The 26,218-nt window shown below is 35.6% G+C and overlaps 2 protein-coding genes across 12 annotated transcripts in view; both read right to left on the reverse strand.

The window, feature by feature from the left end:
- The window catches only part of VPS39 (VPS39 subunit of HOPS complex), a 36,900-nt gene extending 33,472 nt beyond the window's left edge, over window positions 1–3,428 (reverse strand). For all 3 annotated transcript variants that reach the window (XM_016144899.2, XM_016144900.2, XM_016144898.2), the window contains exon 1: window positions 3,198–3,428. In XM_016144899.2, the coding sequence (XP_016000385.1) occupies window positions 3,198–3,270 (73 nt within the window). In that variant the 5' untranslated portion in view covers window positions 3,271–3,428. The remainder of the gene's footprint in view (window positions 1–3,197) is intronic.
- A 1,610-nt stretch (window positions 3,429–5,038) lies between these two features.
- TMEM87A (transmembrane protein 87A) overlaps window positions 5,039–26,218 on the reverse strand; it is a 36,885-nt gene continuing 15,705 nt past the window's right edge. Inside the window, exons 8-20 of one of the 9 annotated variants that reach the window (XM_016144919.2) lie at window positions 23,460–23,521; window positions 22,462–22,645; window positions 21,061–21,160; window positions 18,794–18,887; window positions 16,702–16,770; window positions 14,897–15,005; window positions 13,927–13,985; window positions 13,072–13,175; window positions 9,546–9,619; window positions 8,723–8,784; window positions 8,005–8,057; window positions 7,446–7,476; window positions 5,039–6,264 (exon numbers count right to left, since the gene is read on the reverse strand). In XM_016144919.2, coding sequence (XP_016000405.1) covers window positions 6,223–6,264; window positions 7,446–7,476; window positions 8,005–8,057; window positions 8,723–8,784; window positions 9,546–9,619; window positions 13,072–13,175; window positions 13,927–13,985; window positions 14,897–15,005; window positions 16,702–16,770; window positions 18,794–18,887; window positions 21,061–21,160; window positions 22,462–22,645; window positions 23,460–23,521 — 1,043 coding nt within the window. In that variant the 3' untranslated portion in view covers window positions 5,039–6,222. Of the gene's footprint in view, window positions 6,265–7,445; window positions 7,477–8,004; window positions 8,061–8,722; window positions 8,785–9,545; window positions 9,620–13,071; window positions 13,176–13,926; window positions 14,004–14,896; window positions 15,008–16,701; window positions 16,771–17,963; window positions 18,036–18,793; window positions 18,888–21,060; window positions 21,161–22,461; window positions 22,646–23,459; window positions 23,522–26,218 lie in introns of those variants that run through there. The other 8 variants (XM_016144918.2, XM_016144916.2, XM_016144914.2 and 5 more) reach the window with 8 other exon arrangements.

Here is a 26,218-nt window from a genome sequence, read left to right on the forward strand (position 1 = left end):
ATACAGATACACACACACACAAATCTGCATTTTTTTACAGGCTCTGAATATACATTAAAGTTTGGAAACCAGGCTCTAGAATCAGACATAGTTTACTAGATATGTGACCCTGGAAAAATTACTTAAATTCTGAGGTTCTTTTTCTGCAAAATGGAGTTATTATTTTATAAAGGTTCGATATGATTAATACTCAATAAATGAAAGTTATTACTATTAATATCATTATTTATTAGTTAATTAAACAAATATGTAATGAATACCTATTAGGAGACAAGATCTGTTCTAGGCACAGCAAATAAAGAATATATAAAACAAAGTTCCTACTCTGAAGGAATTTATATTCCAATATGGAGTAAGAAAGATAATGATATATAACATAGCATTAGGTAGCAATCCATAATAAAAAGAAAAATAAAGCTTAAGTAAGAGAATAGCACATTGATGAAAGTGGCATTCTCTTTTATTTAGGTGATTAGGAAAGGTCTTGCTGATTTATGTGACATTTCGGCAGAGATCTGCATGAAATGAGGAATGAGCCATGAAATATCTAGGGCAAGAGGGTACCAGGCAGCAGAAACAGCGAGTGCAAAGGTCCTGAGGTAGGTACGTGCTTTGTGTGTTCACGGAACAAGGAAGACTGTATGACTATAACTAGTACCAGAAGACACAAGGGGTAAGAGCATGGGCAATAAAGTCAGGGAAGTAACCAGAGGCCTGATTATGTCAGGTGTAGCCACCATGGTAGGGGCTTTGGAACTTAATTCTAGTTGTGATGGAAATACACTGAACAGTTTGAGCAGAGAAGATATTTGATTAGATTATGCTTTCAAATGATCACTCTACCTTTATGTGGATAAAAAACTGAAAATGGCACAATGGCAAACACTGGGTGATCAGTCAAAAGACTATTACAGTAATACAGATGACAGAGGATGGTGCCCTCATCAAGAGCAGAAAAAGTAGAGGTGGAAAGAAATCACTAGAGTCTAGATTTATTCTGGAGGCGGAGCAGACAAATTGACTGACGGACTTGATGTAGTGTATAAGAGAAAAAGAGAAGTCAAGAATGATTCCAAGGTTTTTGGCCTTAATCAGATGGATAAAAAGAAATGCCATTTGCTGAGATGTAGGACATGGGGGTACAGGCATGTTTTGGGAGAGTATAATCATCAAGAACCGTTCTGGCCATGCTACTAGACATCCAAATGAAGATGCTGAAAAGGGAGCTGGATTCTACAACGCTGGAGTTTAGGGAGAAGTCATCAGCATCAGTATCTTCCTCATTTACATTTCCCAAGAGATAGATTATGATGTCTTGAAGACATTTTCCAGCTCAAATATTGTCTGGCCTTGCATGATCTGGCTCTTGCAGGTTCTTGAATAATCTTTAGGTAAAATGGGTAACGACTAGAAAGAGCAATGCTTACTGCTGATAAAGTCTGAAATTAGTTTTGAAGCAGGAGGCAGTAAATGGCCTCTTGTAGCCCATCCTAGGAGGCAACAAGCACTTTCCTTGTCTGGTGAGAAATCAAGGCAGGCCAAATGCTACCTACCATTTCAAAACTGTCTTCCTGAAAAGCACATGCACAGGGAATCTTTACAGTGACAAAGTGGAATTGGTGTGAGAGGCTGAGATATGTGTACTGATATGTGTACAACTAGTCCCATAGGGTATGAGTCAAGCATGTGACAAGTGTGATAAGCAACTGAATCCATCCTTTTCAAAAGCATATGTCCAAGGCAGAGTTGAGTAACCCTCCTCCATGCTTCCCTAATAGGTGGCATATACCTCTAGTATTATTTATTTTGTATCAAAATCTGTTTGTCTTTGTCCCCCAGTGTGTGTCCCAGAAGCAAAGGCACTGTCTTATTTATCCTAGTATTCCTGTCCTTAGCAGAGATTGGCCCATGTAGACATTTAATACATATTTGATGAGGAAATATCAAATATGTATTTGATATGTATACGTATTATATTTTTTTCTCCTCTATTTTTAATTCATTCTGAGAGCATTTAATGACAGAAAAAGAATGCTTTATGGAGATAATCTAGAGGAAGCAGGATTCTCTCCTTAACTCAAAAGACTAGGTCAGCTTACTTTGGAGGTGTGATTTTTAAAGAGGCCAGGGCTGCTAACGGCAGGAGGGGTGCACAATGACATGAAGATCTGTAGTCAAAGCACCCTACTGCAAAGGCTGTGAAGAACTCTGCAAGGCTAACTGGGTGGCACTGTGCACAGATGATGCATAAAGAGCCCGCTACCACTAAGATTCCACCAGGTCCATCATAGGTACTTAGAGCCATATAAGATCTGATTAAGGGTTCTGAGCTACCTTTTCATGGCCCTTGATTTTTAGTGCCTGAACATTAACACCAAAGACTGGAATTATATGTTTGGTCTTTGGCAGCTATTAGGCACAATCACTCATAAATGGCAGCATAATGTTCATAGTTAAGAGTCAAAGTTTAGACCCCTGAAACCTTTTGTTTTCTGGAGTATACATACAAGAGGTAAGGGATGCCTGATTCTGCTTTCTGCACTGGCCACGATTATGCAAGTTTTTATGGGTTAGATTTCATTCAGTCTGGAATGATGCTCTTCTACCTACACAGTTAGGTAACTTTGGCACTTTGAATACACGGCAATCAACCATTTGGCTAGATTAAGAGTTCAGAGTAACAACGTTAAGTTACCTACAATAATGAGAAGTAAAGGATGAATGGATCGGATTAGGAAGGGAAAAAAGGGATATGGTGTTAACTTGCTCAATCTCCCCTGGCCTACTCCTCCCCACCCCACCCCCCAAAAACAGTACAACACAATCATCTAGGTAAGTTCAAGTCCCTGGCAGGATGAAAACTTCCCCCTGCTTGTGCCTCCAAACTAAAGACTTCTCAGGAATCGTAATGAGCCAAAGCCGAGCACGATTAATAAGGAAAGCTCAACCTCCAACTCTGCACCAAGAGCAAGGGGAGGTGAAACGTCCCTACAATGCCTGGATCCCAGGGGATCGCCCAAACAGCCCCACCGCCCTCAGTATCTACAACGCTCCGCACTCCTTCATCCCAGGCCCCTCTAGGACAGCATCCGACAAAAGCCCCCACAGCCAAACGCCCGTCCACTTCCCCAGACCCTTGGGAGGTCCGGGCCGCTCCCGCGCTGCCCCCGCCTGGGCCCCTCGGTCTTTGGGCTCACCCCAGGCGGCCAGACAGTCGATCTGCAGAGGTAGCTTTTCTAAGATCGGCACCGGCTCGAAGGCGTCGTGCATGGCGGCAGGCAGAGTGGCCGCTGCAGTCTCACCCTAAGCGTGCCGGCCGGGACTGGGGTCAGAACTAGACTAAGGGAAGGGCCCACCAGGTTCTAGCTAAGGACCACAACTACAGGACCTTCGGCAACAGAGCCATTGTGGACACCGGACTTCCTGCTGGTCTAAGCCAGCCCCTTCCGCAGCCGAAGTCCCACCCCTTCCGCCCCGGCTCCTGATGCACGTTTAAGGAATGCACGGCGGCTTGGGACTCCGTTTCACGCTAGACAGTTTCTCCGTCGTGGAGATTTAGTAGCCATGAGCTTAACAAGAAGAAAAGATCTAAATCTTAGAACTGTCTTAGACAGTGTAGCGTGATGGTGAAAGAATTCGGGCTTTGGCGTCAGACCTTGGATAGAGATGTCATTTTGGAAATGAGCTGTGACATTTAAGAAATTTCATCTCCAGAGGCTTTAGATTTCCTTATCTGCAAAATGATGGCAGTTATTTATGTACCTACCTAGCGTTGTGAGAGCTTAGCAATACCTGACACACTGAACACTCAACAAATGGTAATTTTAGTATTACCATCACCATCCCAGCCTTACCCTTACATTTTAAAAGTTGTTCCAGGCCAGTGGACTGGGGCAGTTCCTAGACCAGCAGCACCAGCATCACCTGGGAACTTGTTAGAAATAGTCTCAGGCCTCATGCTAGCCCTACTGAATCAGAAATTCTGAATAGGGGTGGGTGGGGTAAGGGGGTGTCCCGCAGTCTGTTTTTAATAAGTCCCCAAGGCGAGGCCCTGCACCTTAAAGTTTGAGAAACATGGCAAGAATGAATCTGGCAATTTCCCTCCAAGAAATGTCACAAAATTAAACATTTTGGTTTAAAGCAAAAATGTGAAAGAAAAAAAAGTGGTGAGCCTATGGTATGCTGTAAAAAGATTGGCCCTGGTCACTTTGTTTTTACAATGTCATCTGTAAATTAGGGATACTGTCCCATCTTTATTTACCAAATGCTGTTTCTGATAAGTGAAATATTTTCAAGTAGTAAAAAACACAAAAGAGCTAAACAGATCTTGTTATGTCTAATTTTTACCACAAAAACTGGACACCTTGAAAATTTTATATTGCCAGCTGCTGTGCTGGAAGAAGGCCTAATAATAGCTTGTAGTTTCAGACTCAAGGACCAAGACTAAAATAAACAATGTAAACTATAAGGTAACAAGTCAGTGTAATACTACAAATTCCTTCTGAACCTGTTCTAAAAACTGAAAACACTATATCCAATCACAACATAAACGTAAGAAAAAGAATTATCAGATCCCAGGCTACGTAATGTGTACTGTACACTCCCGCCCAACACAATAATTGTTTTTATCCCCTAGCCTCAAGTCGACATCTAACCAGCCTCAAAAATCATTTGACCAACTATTCTGAAGCATTATGACTATCATTTGAAGTTTTAACATGGAAAAACAGAAGCCTACAACAGTTACAACAGCCTTTAGCAAAAGGTTAAGCTGAGAATATAGTCAGTTCCTCATATGGTTCCTTAGAGATATTGCCTAGGTGATTTTTTAAAAAATCACGGCAAACAGCCGTAGAGAAATATTACATAAATGTAAACACTTTCACTATATTAAGAGTTAGTATAGATTGTGGTCACATGGTCGCTGGTTTCACAGATACAGAATAAAAATCATGGAAGGAAAATTCCCATGAGAGAGTTTAGGAAAAAGAAGGAGCTTTAGAGAAAATCTAAAAAAAAAAACCACACACACACACAATAATTTTGTTAACATTTTTTTTATATTAAAAAAATGGCATGAACTTTCTATGTAGAACAAAACTCTTGGGAAGGCAAAAGTGGACAAAACCATTAAAACAGAAATATAGTGCTTCAAATGAATCCCATCACGTTGTGATGTCTTATAAAGTCTCTAAACCAACACCAGATACAAGAACAGTCAGTCAATCCTAAAGAATAAGCAGCAGTCCAAGGCCTCCACACCACTTCATGCAGGAAAACTGTTTAAATTAAGTGACAAGGACCTGTTTCCTTTCTATTAGCTCCTGCTTCTGACGGATTAGTCAGCAGGGTGCTCACTCATAAGCACTTAACTGGAGTGCCTCTCTGCATCTAGTGCAACACCAGTGAATGGCATGAATGCAAACAAAGCATTGCTGCCTTGGAGGCTTACAAAACAGTAGTTAAAAGTTCTGGAGTGTGCACCACATTGCCAGCAATGGGATCTGTCACAATAGCAGATGTCAAAAGAGTTAAGCTAATATTTCTCTCTAAAGTACATCTGAAATAGAAAAATCTTTAATATACACCATTTGTAAACAAAATTGCACTTGATTTTGCTTTTTTAAATGATCTGAATTACACTGTAACAGTTCTTTTCTTTTTTTCTCTTTTAATCACTGATAGAACCACAGCTCCTTAAGTCAGGAGAATTCTTTTTTTCTCAAAACTACCTTTGAAAGATGTAACCTTGGCTTCCCAGGAAACAGAAAGATCATTAACAATTTTCCCCATCACCTTTGTAACTCCCTAAATAAATGAAAATTACAGGCAGTTGCTCCTGGAGATTACATATTAAGGTGTTGATGTCATAGTTCTTCAGATGTTAAACTTTTAGTTTGACAGATTAAACAATTTAAACATTATAGAAGGTTCAGGAACAACACACGTAAGTTGCATAAACATCCATGTCAGGGTGTAGGAGGGGAAGGGGCATCAATGTTGTAAATAAGAAACTTCAAGATTTTTCTCATCCTATGAACTTATTTTCAATAAGATGTTCTCCGTGTTCTGACACCTCTCGCCAGCTCCAATGCACAAAGATCAAGGAACCGATCAGGATGTCACTGCCTCCTTTAATCCTATGGAGCAGTACAGAAGACTGACACAGAAGCTGATCTCTTCCCAAATACTAGCCATCTCAATTGCACGCCTTCCCATTCTTTACTCCATTTTGGACCTTTCAAAGTGTGTAATCATTCGTTCCTAGAAAAAGAAAAAAGGTTACTCTAAGTGCATTATTTTTAAATGTCTACATTCCAAATATCTTCTACATAACTAATGCACACAAACATTTTCCATAAATACTTGTTTATGTTCATTAAATATCTATGTTTATATTCCTAATCATTATGAAGATTTTGAAACACAGATGTCCAGGCCCTACACAAGATTTAACTGAATCAAAATCTCTAGGCTTTTGGACATCAAACCACAAATCAAAAGGAATTACATAGATCTTAGAGACAATGAAGATGATTAAACAAATATTTACTTAAGAATAAGCTTTAATAAAAATGTGTACTTCCTCTGATTTAGGACTTGAAGAAATACTCCTGGAAATGGGCAAAGATTTACCCCCAAGCATTTCTACTGAAACACTCATAACTAAATACTAGAAAGAATTAAGTGTCCAAAAATACAATAGTGTATAAATGACTATGGTATATCCATATATTATATATTCATTAAAATTACATTGATGAAAAAGTTCTAGAGATGTTGCACAATAATGAATATATAGTTAACACTGCACTTGAGAATTATTAGGATGGTCATTTTATATATTTTTCACCATTTCTGGTGTATTTAAAAGGCCTTCTGAAATCAAGAGACTCTAGAATATTCAGAACATGTCCAGAACTAGTTCCCAAGCCTTTATTGTGAAGCCTTTTAGATGAACTGTATGGAGGCATATTAAAAGATTAAAAATAAATATAAATATCACAGATATTAATTCTAAACCTTAGTATCTGAAGAGGATAGTGAAAGACATAACACTGAATAATTGGTCACTTAATAGGTAGCTTTGATCTACTATACTCCTTTCTGAATACTTTTATTATTTTTGCCTAGGTAAGGGTTAGATGTGAATTTCTTAAAGACAAAGGAACTAGAACGCCAGACAGTATGGTATTTGCTACCCAATTTAAACAAAGACATTGAAAAGTCTGACCATATAAGCTCTGGGGGGGAAAAAAAGGGAAACATGTATAAGAAAGCAAGCAATCTTACATATTTGAGTTCTAATATCGGTATTTCTACTCTCATCCTTTTTCAATGATACTCTATTGAGTCAAATAAACCAAATCTCCCTGAAGAGAAGACTTATGACTCCCTATTAAGTCACTAGATCCACAGTTTATGCACATTATTTGATTACTAACCTCATCTGAATCCAGAAGGGCTGGAAGTGCTCTGTAGAGAGAAAAACACCAAATTGAATTATGTAAAATAAAGCTGTAAGTAGTTCATAAAGGACAGTGGAATAATAACTGCAATTTAAAGCTTGTTTGTTTGTTAAGATTTTCAATTCATTAATGGCTGTTTGGGAGGGATGTAAAGCAAATGTAAAAATAAGAATCAAAGTTACTGGAATTGTATAGAAAAAAACAAAACATATTCTGCACTATAATAGAACCAATGTTTAATAAAATTATGGCCATGGAAAGGAACTCAAAAATTCCAAAAGAATTATCCCACTGATATTAGCTAAATCAATGGAGATCTATAGCTAAATCTTTCTATGCAGAAATAGTATCTAAACAAATAATTCTGATTACTTTTCTTTGTATATCATTCCCAATCTTTCATTATTTTTTAACATCTTTTAAACGTTTTTAATTATTAAGTCTTTTTTTACTTCTAATGTTAACTACAAGCATTCATTAATATAATAAAATACTAACTTTGGAACAGGATTCTTGTAATGATTCAAAGACTTACACATCTGTTACAGAAGAAGGAACATTCTCTTCTACCCACTTCAAATCATCTTCCTGCTGGGAACATACAAGTACCAGTTATTACTAAAATGTGTAAAATAATATATCTCATGTAAGGATCTAAAGAGGTCTCAAAATCTTTAAATTTAATCTTTTGTCACTCTGAAGCAGTATATTCACATAACAAATGAGGCTACTAAACAGAAAAGTCAAATAACTTTAAAAACTATATAACTGAAATATAAGATGATATTCTACATCCTTAAATGCTTTCTGCTCAATAGTCTAATACCCAGAGTTTACTTCATGTAAGCGTCACTCCAGTAAACTGAAATAAATTCTAAAGTCCTTAATGTAGAGTGAACAGATAGTTCTAAAACAAAGAAACACAAAAAAACGCCAACTGAAAAAAATCTTGATCTTGACTACAAAAAAGACCTTAGGTTATTAATGAGGCTATGACTTCATTGATAAAAACCTATAAACAGAACTATCAGATTGGTCTGGTATCTTTTCAGGACATAATACCAAAACATCTCATTAAAGATCACTAAGTCCTAGACAGAATCACTTACTATCTCTGTTTTTAGAAAATGTAAATGTAACATATATTAAAAGATTTATAAAGCATGCTTAATTACAGCATAGGTAAAGAAATCATTAAGGCTTGTACATAACTGCTGAAGGGTAAATAGGAAAAAAAAAGAAGTCACACTTACTGCTTTGTTTACTTTACTATTTCCATTTGGTTCTTGTTTGGTACTTCTCATTTTCATTCCTTCTGTAAAGAAAAAAAGGGTGTGGTTAACTATGTCAATAGACCAGCAATGATTCCAAAAATGGATTCAGATCTTTATTTTAAGCTTATCAACATTGAATTATATAACAGTTTCTCTATCTTTACATTTATGCTGGGAAGCTGAAAGCCAAATTTTCAGCTCATTTCTAGTAAGCAAACTGGACATCTAATACGCAATTACTGACTGAATTTACTATGGCTTCATCTTAAGAGTCATACCTTATTTTTCCTTTACCCTAACTTCACCACATACCAGACTAAGGAACAACATAGCTTAAAGTAATAAGCAACGTACGTTTATCAAAGTATCCTGATGTTAACACTCAAAATGTCATATAGTTGACCCTTGAACATGTGTTTGAACTGTGCTAGTCTACTTACAAGTGGATTTTTTTCAATAAACACATTAAATGTATTTTTTCTTCCTTAATGATTTTAATAGCACTTTCTTTTCTGTAGCTTGCTTTATTGTAAGAATACAGCATATAAAACATACATCATACAAAATACTTTAATCAACTGTTTATGTTATAGGTAAGGCTTCCTTCCAGTCAACAGTAGGCTATTAGTAGTTAATTTCTGGGAGGAATCAAAAGTTATACATAGGTTTTTGACTATGTGGAGAGGCGGTCAGCGCTCTTAAACCCCATGTGGTTCAGGGTCAACTGTACTTGCTTTACTCTATTTCTAAAAACCAGGAAAGGATACTAAAAGTACAAATTAAAGGTGAATTTTATCACTACCAAAGCTTTCTTTCAGCATAGGTTCCTTTTGTTCATCCTCCTCCTCTTCCTCAGATAATGGTGAAAAAGCAAACCTGACAGAACAAAGGTAGAACAGAAGGAAAAAAATTAGACAACTACAAAATCTGCTCCACTGTCTGGATTTTACAGGACTAATTACTGGAACTGACAATCACAGTCATTCATAAAATCAGTTTAGTGAATAATAAAATAATTCTTCCCTTTCAAAAGCTCTCAATTAATTACCTATATCAGCAAAGGAAAACGGCAGACAGTGTCATATTTAAGAATGCAGGCTCAGCCACATACTACCTGTGACTTTAGACAAATTACTTATTCTCTCTGTGTCCTAGTTTTCCCATCTGTGAATGGGGGATAACAGAACATTACTCATAGAGATATTCTATGCAAAGTATATAATTCATTTCGAAAGTGCTTAGAATATCTGACATAGTAAGCATTCAATAAATGTTCACTTACAAGCATATGTATCACATAGAGGTAAGTAAATTCTCATGTAATTTAAAATCTCAGTTTCCAAGTAGGAAACTGAGAAGATGAAGGTCTAATCTGGTATATCTAAGGTACTTTTCCTTCACAACTTCCAAGAGAGTCACAAAAGCAGTTGCCGGATAGATAATTCCTAGAATGCTTTAGCTTTGAACTTGTTCTGCACTTACTGTTGCTTATTATTTTCATTCTACCATGTTTTTAAATCGCCTTTTCATGATTAAGAAAAAAAACTTTATAAGCTAGGAATAATAGGACACGCCCACAACCTGTTAAAGGATAACCAACAAAAATTCACAGTAGATAACAAAGTTAATGATGATACTTGAGAATAATTTATTTTAAAGTCAGAATAAGATAAGGAGGCCCAAACTCACTGCCTTGACTCAATATTATATTGGTCTAGCCAACGCAAAAATTAGAAATTAGGCAGCAAGATTATTTGGAAAGGTAGGAATAACACTGTTATTATTTTAGATAATAAGCAATCTAATCAGAAAACCTTGAAATATCAGAACAAGATAATGTAATGTAGGAGGGTTGATGGATATAATACATACAAAAACCAAATGCATTCCTATATATTTAAAAGTCACATATTATTTTAAAAGGATGCATCCGTAAGAGCCATAAAATTAAAAAAAAAAAATTTAAGCAATAGTTATAAAATGTAACTGAAACTCTGAAAGAACTAAACAAATAAGAGCTATACCATATTCGAAGATGGAATTATAAAAATATATATAATGTTCTTAATTAACCCATTAATTCAATTAAATTCCTATCAAAATGTGATAAGGTTTTCCCAGAATTCAACAAACAAGCTGAAATTTTCATTAAAGACCCAATAGCAAAGAATATTTTTAAAAAATGAAGTTTAGGAGGAGGGTGGTTTGGGCCCTCCAGAAACCAAGACTTATCAAGAAGCTAAGATAATTAAGATAATGTGCTACTGATGCAGGATCAGAGCAACTGAAGAGAAAAGAGAACTTACAATCAAACACTTCTTGATGAATGAAAGCTCAACTGTGAAAATTTTAAAAAACTATAGAATAACTTTATGACTTCACCTTAACCTAGGAAAAGATTTCTTAAACAAGAAAGAAAATATACAATCCATGAAGGAAAAAACTGACAAATTTGACTCCATATTTTTGAGATTTTCTATGACCAAATATGCCATGAAAAAGTTTAAAGATAATCAACAAAATCTGGTTATAGTTCATAGTTACAGATAAGTACAATGGGGAAAAATGGGGCAAGGGGGGATTAGAGTGTATAAGAATATATGTACAAGGGTATTTAATACATTACTGTATCTTATTCCTATTTTCAAAGCCCCTATGCATTAATAGGTAACATAGCAAGCCTTTAGAAGGACCTCCTTACAAGAATGCCCAATGGCTTGTGTCTAAAAACCTGGAACTTGACTTGTTCCCTAACTGATAAAAGTGGATCACTGCACCTAGACTGTACTATACAATCTATAAAATTTGCTTTCCTTCTGCGAATCTTGAATTATGATAGCTATTAGGCAGAGAATGCCTATGTAACCAATCCCCAATAAAAACCTTAGTGCTAAGTCTCTAAATGAGCTTCCCTGGGTAAAAACACTGCTATTGCATTACTTGTTGCATTTTTTTGTTGTTGTTGGGAAAAGTACTCTTAATGCACTTCCTCAGAGCAGTAAAAGAAAATGAGGATTTTTCCAGACTCCATCTGTCTTTTCTCTTTGCTGATTTCATCATTTCATTATAATAAACCTTTGCCCTAAGAATAAGTAGATGCCGAGTCCCATGAATCCTTCTAAATACAGGTGGGTCTTGGGACCCTAAAACATCCCAAATAGAAATAATCCAAATGCCCCTCCATGAGGAAATAAGTTTCTTAACTGTACTACATTTGTACCATGTAATATTATGCCATCCAAGAAAATAGGTACGTTTAACTTAAATCAGTTGTCTTGGAAGGCATTTCTATAATGTACTGTTGAATGAAAGAAGATTCCATATTTGAACAGGGAGTAACATTAGGTCGTTAACACTAGAGCCATAGTCATAATGCTTTAAATTAAAATGAGAAAAAGAAAGGAGAGGTACAGCAAAATTTTTTTAAAATACTGAAGGGAAAAACTTTATAGATATAGCTAACAAGTGAGTAGCAGATCAATAGATTGATATAAAAGGAGGGTCTTTATGTCTAGGTTTTCTGACAGTATAATTTCTTTCTTATCTAACTTTATATTTCTCTTTTGTCAAAGAACACAAATATTAAGTATATAGTGTGAAAAGACAAGGCTACTATTTTCATAGGGTAAAAAGATGTCAGTTATTTTCTTTTATTGGTATGTCTGATCGTAACATTAGCTGGTTAGTTATATCATCTCATCTTGTTCCTTCTTTAGTGGCATGGTTGCATAACATAAGCTCCTAATTGTCTATACACAAGAGGGAGAAAGAAAAAGAAGGGAAACAAAGGCAAGATATGCCATAAAATAAAGATAGTCAATCCCTAAATAGTTGAGATCTGCCTATAGTTTGACAAAGCAAAGGCACGTGAGGATTGTCAATTCCAAAGTCAGTCACAAAAAGTTTTCATTTTACGCTCTCTATTTTTACAAAATGGACTGGGCTACTGACTAGGGAAACTGTTCTTTCCTTCTGGACCCTAGACAGGTGAGACACTCATTACAAGTATCACAATCTATGTACCTCCCCATACAAATACTATCAGATGTCAGAATTCAAAGGGACTTCATATTAATTGGTTCAATTTCTCCTTCATTATATGAAGAGGAAACTGAGGTTCAGAGGTGAAAGAGGGAACAGGCCAAAAATTACAATGCAGATTAATACGAGAGCTGAGACGGGAACCCAATTCTCCTGATTCTAGACCCAGTGAGTGAGTGTTCCTTCCATTTTTGACATGGCCTTGATACTGTTACCCATTGAACCACCTCTAACTGATAACATGGCTATTCAATGGTTAGCAGGGTAAATAAGAAATGTCTAAGAACCTCTGGTTGTTTGCAGATGGTCGCCAGAGAACCATGATGACAAAGAGGATCATGGAAAACAGCAACCGCCAGATGGCATCGTCCACCCACAGCTCCCGCCAATCCTATCAAAAGGGGGAAAAGTACAATATTTACATACATTATCTTAATCCTCTGTTCACAAGTCCTTGGCATAGAACAAGAATCACTTACTTACTGATTTAACTTACATTAACTAAGAGCCTGCTATATGCTAGGCACTGTGTTAAGTGCCGGGATACACAGTAAAGGAACGTAGTTTCTTCTCTTGTAGTGCTTAGTGTTGTTAAAAAAAAAAAAAAAAAAAGGCACCAACTGAACAGATCACTTGTCAGTGTTTGATTATAGCTCTGAGAATCTTTAGAGTTTTCATACAAAGAGAAAGTAACATTAGATTGTTATTTTTTTCTAATTTTCATTTTAATTAATATATCTTTACCAAAAGAGAGCCTTAATGGCCTCCAAAGAAATACTACTGGCCACAGTCTGTGCTCAGATCTTAACAACATGGCTTCCCAGAGTAACATTATACTTAACGTTTAGGACTCTGGATTTAAGGAAAAGGCAAGATTGGGTTATGCCATACTGTGGTTATAACTTATAAAATTCTCTCCTGGTTTTGGGATATTGAGCCAGACTGTCTCTACCACCCCCAAACAAAAAGAAACAAAAATCCTACTAAATCAAGAACCACAATAATATAGAACATTTAGGGGGGAAGCTTTTTAACACTCAGAGTGGAGTTCTAGCCCTACTTTCTTATAAAGTGTAAACCTTACCATTGTCATCAACATCGCTGTCTTGTATTATTCATAAATGCATGAGTTTATAACTCACCGACTGACAAGTCACTATCCTGAACTTCATAGTTGTCCAGATGATAAACACAATAGATGCTAACAGGAATGAAAAACCTGGTCAGAGTATGAGTGTTGGTTTACATCTCCAATTACATTCTCAAATTCCTACATATCCCCAAACCCCAATACATCACAATCATTTCTTATCATTTAATATATTTATTCAATACATATTTACTTAACTACTATAAGTGAAGCCCTCAATACACTCTTATAAATCTTTTCTGTACTTAAAGAATAGTTCTGTTTACCACCTAGCTACTTAGCAACCCTAAGAATTGGAAAATAAGGTATTAAAAATATGCCTTTTTCCAGTATTATAACTTTTTCCTTTCTTTATCCTTAGTATATTAATGCCCATTTTTCTTTGGCTGATCAGATGGAAAAGAAAGTTGATAAAATGCCTGCCAAGACAGAGTTGTTGGTTCTAATCATAGGCAAGACCTCTCTTTCGTAGTGCAATGGCCAAAAGGTAGACAAACTAGCCTACTTTGACTACAGTCTACCTATGTCTGTATTTTATGCATGCTTAGTGACACATGTAAAAGCAATCTAATAGCAACCTAAAATTCCATAGGTATTTAATAAAGCCAAATAAGCTCTTCTAAAAAGAACCTAGACGCTACATATGGCACTTGAGCTAACTTGCTTCAAAGGAAAAGAATGCCTCGGAAAAAAGAATGGAGACAGGAGAGGGATATACTAAGATCTGAAATCATATGAGATTAAATTTCACCTATTATACTTAAAATAAATGAGTGGTTCTCAATCTTTTTTGAACCACATATTCCTTTGAGTATTAGACAAAAGCTACAGATCCCTTCCTCCAAGTGAAATGTACAAAACCTGCTAGGTAATTTTAGAGAGCCCACCTATGGCCTCTCAGGTTAAGAATCTCTGTTCTAAAAGGATGGCATTTAACAGCAGAAAGAAAGTTCACAACTTACCTGCCACTGCCAAGATAAGTGTGTTGGTGAAATGTCGGTACAAAGAGAGTTTTACAATGTTTCTCCGAAGTTTTAATAGCTTCATTGTTTGAGTCAGGCTAATAAATATGTGTTTGCAGGTCAAGGAAATCAACATTCAGAAAAAATAATAAGCTAGTAAATTAATCCTCAAGTTTCTTTGAGGATCTGGGGTCATGCTGATAGAGCTATGAATCCCAGAGGCCTTACAGCTCTTTTATTCTCAATCTCACAAACACCCCAAGCCTCACCATGATTATTAATAAGAAAGTCTTCATTTTTAATGAGACGTTGAAGAGAAAACAAAACCATGATAAAATAAGAATGTCAAAAAGAGGGAAAAAAGGAAAAATATAAAAAAGAGAGAAAGACTGGAAGGAGCTTTCTAGAGAAACAAAGATGAAAAAGAAAGACAAATGGAAGAAAATGAAATGACAATAAGTAACAGACAAGGAAACAGAAGTATCACCTTATCTTGTCCTTCACTGTAGATAGGTTTGTTCTCTCTGTCCCAGCTAATCCAGTCCAGGGTAATAAATACACTAACGTCTACAAACCTCCCAGAGTTCTATACTTGGTTCCCTCATGCCGTGTTAAGGAATTTGCCATCAGCTGCCTGATCATCCTGAATTAAAAAGACCATATAATCACAGTTGGCTGAGAATCCCAGGCATTTAGGCTCTATAAGCAACAACTCTCCATTTTCAGAACATTATTCCCAAGTGGAAGCTGCCACAGAAAGACAGAAGGGGAAGTGATGACTACTGCTCTCATGTTCAACTTTCGAAATCAGCAGATATGAAAATAAGTGAGTTGGAATTTGGTCTGCCCTTGGACAGAGACTTAGTTGCTTCCTAATCCTTGGTTACCTTATTGTATAGTCTAGTCTCACCTCCCTCTCTCTACTCCTCCCAATATTCATAGAGGTTTGCAAAGCATACTTGAAAAATATTGACCTAGAAAAACTTTGGTCTCTTGGACCCAAGACACTTCAATTTCAAACATTTTTGATATATGATAATCTACTCAAATTCATAAAATCATAATTGTTTTCATTTATTTTATAGAGAATAATATTTGACAATTACACGTAGGACCAAATACATTAAAAGCCAAAACAAATTTTAAAAACCCCCAAAAGATGAAAAGTGCAAAAATGTGAATCTTTCATTTAACAGGTCAGGCCCCTAATAACAAATGTTTAATTTTAAGAAGGAAGAGAAAAAAATTACTCAAATAGAAACTTGTTTATCTGCTAGTTGACTGTCTATAAATGAGTCAACATTTATGTCAAAGAGTGGAAGGAAGTCTTCAGACAATTTCAAGTCTGCTTTTGAATGAGAGTACAAAATACTTAACCTGTGAGGGTTAAAATCTGCTAAATCTACATAGAATTTTAAGAGTCAAACAATCTTATGCAGTTCCTGAAATTACATTTTAAGAACCAAAATTTTTTCATCATTTTCAAAGCATTAATAATTCCTGGAGGTTGAAAAAAAGCGGGAGCAAAGCAACCAGTGAATTTAACATTTGGTAAGGTACATAAATAACTCCCAAATCAAGTAAAAATGCTCATTAAAAAACAAAAACAAAAAAGGAGCCCACACTCACCAACTTCTAATGCAATTTTTAAAATTAAAAATAAACAAACTGCTTACCGCAACCCTCCCTATTCCCCTGGCTAAGGAATAATCAACTGATAAAAATCCTTTGCAGAAAGATCAATGGAAACCCATCTCCAAAGGGAGAAAATGGTCGGCCATCAAACAAGCCAATGAGAAGGATATCCACCAGCACAGGGCAGTGTCTAGGAAAGCCAAGGGGATAAAGGCCAAGGAAGCAAGATCAGTCTGGGCCTGCAGACAAAGAAAAAGAGGTGGTGAAAAGAGATGTCTAGAGAGGCACAGAAGAAACCAGCACACAATTCTCCATTTATATAATCATCTGGAATGGTTTTGCATTTGAAAATAAAAAGGAATAACACTTGGCACCTAAATCATTCTTCCCTTCTGACAAACCATCATGTAGAACATACAGCTGTAAGCATTTCACGCAAACTGTCGATTACAATCTCAATACAATGAAACATGCAACTAACCACCATAGAATTTCAGTATGCTAAAATTCATGTTAAGATGTGACCACACCAACCACCATGTGAGGGAACTATAAGAAATTAACTCTCTGCATCCTGAAAGAGGGCTCCAACCATAACTCATCTATGCTGGAACCATGACTGATCCACTTTCCACCATGCCCTCTGCTCCTGGTAGCTGACCTAGATGGGTGACACCCACATAGTCCCTGCCCTTTGGCTTCTGGTTGGGGTTGTCCAATGGCAAGGACTGGTCATGCACCTGTGGACTGCTGGCGTCAGCTGGGAGTTGGCTAATCTAAATTGGTGTGATTTTATTCTCTGGGAGCAGAGGGCTGCCTGAGAATGTTTTTCCAAGTTGTTCAAGTCTTTGTTTGATCACATCTACTAATATCCTATTGGCCAAAGCTTGTCACATGACTGAGACCAAAGCAAAGGGGAAGGGAAGCGCGCCCAGCCCAATATGAAGCAAAAGCAAGTTATATAAGCAAATCCAACATCACTGGAGCATGAAAGTAAGAGGGAGAGAGTGAATAGTCTAAATATAATCCAATTCACTACAGTCTGTTAAAATGATTAAATGAACTTATGTCTGCAAAGTACCTTGAATAATGTCCGGCACTAAAGTGTTTAATAAATGTTAACTCCTTTCAAAAAAAAAAAAAAAGAGAGATACCACCAAAAAACTTAGTGGTATATAAACCCCCATTTGATTTTGGGTCCAAGTCTAAAAAGATCCTTCTCATATTTAAAGTTACTGTATCATTAATACACTAAGAATTACTAATTTCCAGAATTGTAACGTAATTTTACAAAAAAAGAGCTCACTTCAAAATAAGAAGGCATGTGTGTCCCCAAAACTATGCTGCTTGTTTTCATAAGTTTATTTATGTTATAAGGTGCTATTTATACAACCCTAATTACCTAATCACCAGGGCATTATTAAAAGGATATCCATAAAATAATACAGGCATCAATTGCTGACAGGGCCAGGTTTACTATCAGAGTCAAGGGATAAGCAAAATACTACAGCAGCATCAGAAAAAGAAATTGACAAGAGGGTTAGAGTTGCTAAAAGTCTAAGGAAATTACATACAGAGGACAGCATGATTTGAACACCTAATTTGTATCCATTAAGTGTTTAAGAGGCAATTTACTGCAAAACTTATTGAGCCCAGTTCGAGAGGAAAGTCAAGTTTCTAACATTTACCACCTTGAATCTAACAAGTTTTTGCAGAATGTTTTTTAAATAAGAAAATAAATTTTAAAATGACCTAGGGAGGCCTATTTCTTCTTCACATTAATCCAGCTCTAACATATATTTATCACTTATATCTCGGTGCTTTCATTTCCTTCCCTGAAAGGCCATAATTATGTAATTCTCATGAATTATGTAAAACTTAATTAGTTGCATTTTAAGAAAGGCTTTGAAATTCAAGTGCTGGTTAAGCAAAGAGCACTGTCTCTTTAAAACAAAAAGTAGATTAACCAGCAAGTGCGTGATTACAATGTTTGCCACTTACACAAGATAATGGAGTCCAACTGCCCAGGAGTAACTAAATAAATAGCAATTTGGGGTCAGGTGGGAAAGCATTTATTCCCAGTCACACATTAAATCTATAAAGCTCTAACGGATAAATTTTTTTAAACAAATGAATTATACATGTATTTTGAAAATCAGAGCCCAAAGGTGACTTACAGGAAATAGTAAAGAAGTCTACTTTCTCCAAATAAAAACAATATATCTGACTTGACCACAAAAACTCATTTTAAGCAATACTGACCCCAGTAACTCTGAGGACCCCTTCCATTCCAGAGAACAAAAGATAAAGGGCTCCTGCTACCACAACCTTGTGAAGGGTGACTCCAAGGCGAGGCCTAAAGAGGAAACAAAGAAATAGTTGAGTACAAATGCCACAAACCCCCAGACAAGCTCATGTTGATTCATACAGGCTAATAATTTAACAGAGATAAGCCAGACCTACTTTGTGAATTTACCTAGAGGGGGGAAAAAAAAATCAGAAGAACATATGGTATTAAAACAAGACACTGAATACAAGAACTCTAGAGCCGGTCCCTGATTACTGCATTTTCTAAAAAACTTTTTATTATAGAGAATTCTAGAACACATTCAATAGTATAATGAAGCCCTATATATCCATCATCTAGTTCTAATAGCCAATAGCCAATCCTGACCCATGCATAACCTGTCCACTTCCCATATTATCTTGAAGCAAATGATAGACATGATATCTTTTATTTGTATGTTTCAGTATGTTTTGAAACAGACAACTTTTTAAAAACATAACCAAATTATCATTACCAAATCTAAAAAATTGAACAATTCCTTAATATAATCAAATACCTTATTGAAGCTCATTAAATACATGGTACATTAAGCTCAAAATCCAATGAAATATGAAAAAATCTTATGAGTAGTTTCTGTTTGAAGAAGTCTTAGATCCTTAATATTCAAAATGTAACTGAATCATAATCTGCATTTTAACAAGATCCCCAGTTGATTCATTAGTGTTTTATAGTTTGAGAAGCACTACTCTAAACCATATTAACCTAATTCTTAGCAATCTGATCTTATATTTTTTGTTATGCACTGCTCTATCTTAGAAATCCAGAATACGTCTTGGCATATAGGAGGTATTCAAGTATTTGTTAAATGAATAAATTTTAAAAATATAATTCGCCCTCATTCCTCCAGTTTCATTTAAAGTAAAACTCATTTATATGAATAAATTTTAAAAGTTGAACACCTCACATTTCTTTAATCCCATTTAAAACAAACTGCTTGAAATAACTGTCTATACCTGGCTAGCTCTAATTCCTGTACTATTCACGCTTGAACTCACTCCAAACAAGTTCCCACTCCAAGTTCTACCACTTCACCAAAACCATTCTTGTTAAAGTCACTAATATCCTGTATGTAGTTCAATCCAATGATCAATTCTCAATCCTTTTTGACACAATTAATCACTCCCTCCTTGAAAGAGTTTTCAAGTTTGCTTCCCATAGCACTGGTCTCTCCTCAATTCCTTTATTCTAATTCTACTTCATCTCACTGACTTCTAAATAATAGAAAATGTTCAAGGGCTCAATCCTTTGACCTCTTCTCTATACACATTCACTTCCTCAGTGATCATATCTAGTCTCATGGCATTAAATAACATCTATATCTTGATGACTCCCAAATCTGTATCTCTGCCCTGGATAACTAACTTAATTCCTAATCTTGTCCCCAACTCCAAACTTATTCTAGCTATGATCTTCCTGAACTCAGTAAATGTCAATTGCATCCTTCCATTTGCTCACATCAGAATAGATGGCATCATCCTTGATTTCTCTTCTCTTTCACGTTGCACATTTGATCCATCAGCAAAGTCCACTGGCTCTACCCTCAAAATATATAATCTGACCACATCTTAGCATTTCTTCCCCTGGGTGTACATTTAGGTCCCTCATCAACTTGAGATTTTTGCTAAAATGTCACTAAGTAAAGCCTTCCTTGACTACCCTATTAATTGCAAGCTCTACCTCCTGCCTAACGGTCTCTCTACCCTCTGCCTGAATCACTGACATATTATTTACTCACTTATTTTTGTCTGTTCCCCTCCAAATGTAAACTTCAAGTCTTCTGTTTATTTTTTTGTATACTCAGGGTCTAGAACAATGCCTTATAGAAGGCACTCATTAAATTTTTTTGAATAAAAAATTATTTTCAGTGGGGAAGAGAAGCCGTAGCCATGTCGTTGGCTGTGGCTATGGTGGGAGAAAAAAAGCTTATTTCATACTGTTATAACAAGAATGCTCTTCCCATTAAAAATCTGATTTGCAAAATATTTTGGAAGAATAAGATCCCTATAGGTTTACTTTAAAAGTTCAGCATTTTGACATTCGCTACATTGTAGGTTATGTTTACAAATCAAAACTTCAGATACCTTTTCTCTTTCAGAACTACTATAATACTGCAAACCTGCAATACTGTTTCAATTTCCTCAGTGTTTTAAGTTGCTCTAACATATAGGAAGTTAATACTTACTTGACTATGCCATATCCCAAACTGACTATGATGACCAGGGTTCGAGCCAGTGAACGTTTAACTGCTGAAAGTAGCTCTGCAAGAATCAAGGCGCCTTGGACTATGAGAAAGAAGAAAGGGGGAAAGGGTGCTGTAACCTAGGCTTAGGAAAGGTGCAATTATAGAACAGGAATGTAGATCTCTAACACTTCAGAATAAGCATTGGTATTATGTCTATCATAAAAGAATACTTCAAGTTTTACAAGTATACAAGATGATATTCACTTATGATCTTACCTACATGAACAGCAATCTGGGTGTGCTCAATTTACCTTCTCTCCATGTCTCCCATTTCACTAAAAACTCAGGAGAATACTTTACCTTGGACAGTTTATAACATCTAGGGAATAGTCTCCCCATTTTTAAAAACTCTGAAACACAGCTAGCTATACATAGAAAAGCACTAAACACATACACACCATTTTCAATTCATGTTCACATCTATTATTCTCGAACCCTTTCAAAGACCAGGGAAAGGTCTAATTAGTATATCTTGCAACAATAATTATCAGTAATTAAATGGTATGATGAGAATTGAAGCTATCAAGAAAAAACTTCGGTTACGAAACAATTTGTCATAAACTGTTCACCTTACTAAACCATAAGCACTCTCCTATTTTCTTAGTATTACTGAATTTCACCAATTCTTCAATACATTTCCCTATTTCCCCCACCATTTTAACATCTCAGAAATCAAAGTTCGTCTTACAATCAATGGCATCTTACAATTAAATTGGCAGTATTACTTTCTCTCTTAGATGTATATAATATGGTGCCTTAAAGATCAATGACGTGGGTAAAAAACCTAAAAGCAACAAATAAACAGGACAAACAAACAGAGACTCATGGTCATGGACAACAGACTAGTGGTTACCAGAGAGGAGTGGAGAAGGGGGAAGGGAGAAGAGGGTGGTAGATGAGGAAAGGGGATCAAACATGTGATGACAGAAAGAAATCTAACTATGGGAGGTGAAAACACAGTGTAAACATATATATGCCTTACTGTTAAAGTGTAGAGCTGAAACTTATTGAATTTTGTTAACCAATGTCATCGTAATAAATGAATGAATGAATGAATGAAATATCAACAACAATTGAGATTCAACGATGGTAATCATCTTTCCCAAAATGGACACTACTGTTGTTAATTTCTGATTGTATTTCAATAAAATTACTTTTAAATCACTGAACCCACAAGTTATGAGATTAAAAACAAAAGTCACAATCACAGTAACCCTGCTTATTTTAGTAATTAGGTAATTGAAAAGTTAAACCTACTTAATGACTGCTAACCTTAGGAAAATTATCATGCATCTCACCTGTCAATCACTTACAAACTGGCAAACATTTTTAGTTACATACCAGATTCTCCTTTGTATCGGATGTTCTGAAATTCTGCATAGAAGACAGCTTTCTCAAGCATTCCCAGGAAGATAACAGCACCGATCCAAAATTGAATTCTCAAGAGATCTCTCCAATAGCAGGCAGACCACGCCAGCCACAGAACACCAAAGAGGACATATACAATACACATCACCATGAAAAACTGTCGTCAAAGTAGATAAGAGATAAAAAGGATTAAGGCCAAGAGTCAATTTAGAATCAGTACATACTCATTTAGCAAGCTATAAAAAATACACGTCATACATTCTATTTAAAAAATAATTATTTTATTTCTTTGGAATTTAATACTGACATGAAAAACTTATCTCCGCTTGAGTAGAGGGAGACTAACTAAGGGCTTGTCATCAAGACAAGCTTATCTGTATTAAATAAGCTTTTTCAACTTATAGTGTAAAAGAATATAAACAAAGAACACTGAACAGGAAAAAGGGTGTGGCAGAGTTAGAACATATCTGAAGACAATGAAACACGACAAAGTGGGAAACTGTAAAAGGAAAAGGAGTAAGAAAAAAAGCCCATAAACAAGGAAATCTGAAAATACATTAAAGGATATTATTCCCAGAGAGACACATACACATATTCTCTCTCTTTTTCTCTCTCTGAAAAGGATGAAGCTCATCATTTAGTTACTTGAAGGGGGATCAGAAATTATAAGGTTGTAAGCAGTGCCCTGCTTTGGATCCTAGAGAGGATATGAGATGTGAAACAATCTTTGAGGTACTTTCCAACTGTAAAATTCCACAAGTCATCCACCTTCTCATTTTACAAATAAGAAAATGAGGCATGAAGGAGCTCACTGACACTCCCAAGGTCTTATTATAGTAAAAAGTACAGAAGTACAAGCAATACTTTCTGAACTGTTCAGGAACAACTCTAAATATATTGCCAAAAAATATGAATAATCTTTCAAGCTAAACTCATTTAATGCTGAGATTAAAGAATATAAGTTCACTTACAATCATCAATGGATATTCTTCAAGTGTGAGGTATTCATAGGGACCTTTCACTTCAACAGTCACTGCCAAAACAGTACTCAGAATTAACGTAAAGGATGCAGAAATTAAACAAAAACATTGTCTGATATTTGTCTGATACAATTAATGACAATTCCATTGGATCATTTACTTTTAACCATTTCAATCATGGTGAACATTACATGTGTAGAGTACTTCGAAATTCATGAAGCGTTCTCATGGCTCATGCTGTGTCCATGCCTCTGCTACCATCAGTATCTTCAGTGGAAAAGCCCTGTTCTCATACTCACACCCTTTAAAGACTAGATTGAATATATTTCCTCCACAAAGCCTTTAGTGAGCTGCCCAACTGGAACCTCCCCACCTCATCTAAATTTCAAACGGACTTCATATATATTTTTTCTTACACCTCTGAAAAGTACAGGACTTCACTCCTTCATTTTGATGTCCTCTTTGTCTTCTCTCTCTCCTTACCAGTATTTTTCCCATTACCTTTTTATTTACATACTTCAATTTTATGTGATTTTGCCACATTAATATATCATTTTAGAAGGTGCTTAATAACAAAGGATTTAATGAAGCAGAACAAGTGACAGTAACAAAAATATGAAATATAGATTTGCCTTACTGAAGCAAACCTATGACTATTTTTAAATTGTAATGAATACAACTATTTGGATAAAGTTTAGGTATGGTTAATAAGTAAAAACTGATTTATCCGAGAAGAAATTTCTACCTCCAGAGACAGACTAATAACTGCCTATTCAACAGAAATCTCCTACTAATTTTTATTAGGCAAAAAGGATATGCCATTATTAAAAGTAAATTGGGTCCAATACTTTTATGAAAAGGAGCATCCTGTAATAGCAATCATAAAAATTTCACAGCAAAATTGTTTGTTAAATCTGTATCTTCTTAATTTAAGAACAAATAAAACAATTACTGAATATGTATCATATTCTTTGCTTACTCTATGCCAGAGGTCAGCAAAATACAGCACATGAATCAAATCCAGTTATCTACTTCTTGTAAATAAAGTTTTACTAGAAAATAGCCACATCCACTCACTTATGTGTTGTCTACAGCTGCATTCACACAATGACAGAGTTAAGTAGATGTAGGGCAGAAAACATTTACTATCTGATCCTTTAAGAAAAAGTTGGCTAACCCTTGCTGTATGCTAAAATATAACTGAGCACTTACTATGTGACACACACTATGGAAAACATAAGAGATAATAAGATGTGTAAAATGTTTTCTGTTATCCTAGTAAATTACTATCTAGAAGGAAGAGCAAGTTGAGTCAGACCCAGAAGGAACAGTATATACTTTCCAGGAAAAAAAGTAAAAAGCCGTCTGGGCAGAAGGAATAACAAAGACAGGTGTGAAATTGCATGATATATTTAAAGAACACATAGCCTAATACTGTATGTCGTACCATATCATAACATTTTGACAGAAAGCAGCAAAAGGTAAACTGGGACAAGTTGTAGAGTTTTATAAGCCTTTCTGCGTGCGGACTGTGGGCATTTTATATGCAATAGCGAGACTTCAAAGAATTTAACGAAGGGAAGAAAAATGATAAAACTGAGAGAAAAGAGAAAATTCTAGAGTTTTCATGTACAGTTTAGTCTATGCTTGAAAGTACCTTCTTCTTAGCTCCACACAAAAGAAGGATAAAACAATAAAGAAAACAAAAAGGACACTTGAAAACAAGGTAAATATCTCTAAATATCAAAACTGAATATAATCAGAACAGTGCATGAGGCTGAATCTATAGCCATGTTGGACTCTGGGCCCCAAAGCAGGCTACGATAGTAGGGAGCGCAGTTCCTGTAGGAATCACTGAAACTAATAGGATTCTAAGAAAAAGAGAAACCAGAAGCAGATGTGATGCATGAAGAGGCTAAAATGGAGTGGAACAGGGCTTTTCCTCCAACCTTTTCAAAGAAAATTAAAGCTGGTAACTGCTCCTTGAGACTATTACTTATGAAAAAGCTATGGGCCTAGAGATAAAGGAGGATATATGCATTAAGTCTTGGATCCAGAAATTGTGTCAGGTTACCTGCTGACTGGCCTAGATCTGCTATATCCCATAGTACTATGGAGCATATGATCCGTTCTGGATTAGGAATTAAACATTCAACACAAGAATTCACAAAAAACAAAAGTTTAAAATCAAGTCGAATGAAAGAGATGATAAAGATAAAAATAAATGGAATAGACAATAAAGAAAAAGTTAGGAAAATTATCAAAACCAAAAGCTGGTTCACTGGGACACAAATATAGTAAAATAAAATTCTAGAAAGATTTAAAAAGTTTTAAAAAAAGAAGGCACAAAAGCAATACTAAGAATGAAAAAGGCTACAGATACAGATTTTTGTAAAGAAATGACATTAATGACGTCATGTCAATAGATCTGAAATCTTAAACATTTCTCAAAAAAAAAAACCTGATTCCAAGTAAAACAGAAAAACTAAAACTAACTTACTATTAAAGAAAATGAATCAATTATTTAAAATATACATGGAGGAGGGAAAAAAAGAACAAGCAGAAACACTACCATAAGTGAGTCCTGTCAAACATTCAAAGAATGGGTAACCCGATCCTTGTAAAAACTGTTCCACAAAATATAAAAATAAGGAACATTTTCTAATTCATTGTATGAAACTAGAATAACCTGGATGACAAAACTCATAAAAGATACACAGCAAAGGAAATTACAAGCTAATCTTATATTG

This window comes from Rousettus aegyptiacus, unplaced genomic scaffold, assembly GCF_014176215.1.
Source record: "Rousettus aegyptiacus isolate mRouAeg1 unplaced genomic scaffold, mRouAeg1.p scaffold_m13_p_3, whole genome shotgun sequence".
In the NCBI taxonomy this organism is placed as follows: Eukaryota; Metazoa; Chordata; class Mammalia; order Chiroptera; family Pteropodidae; genus Rousettus; species Rousettus aegyptiacus.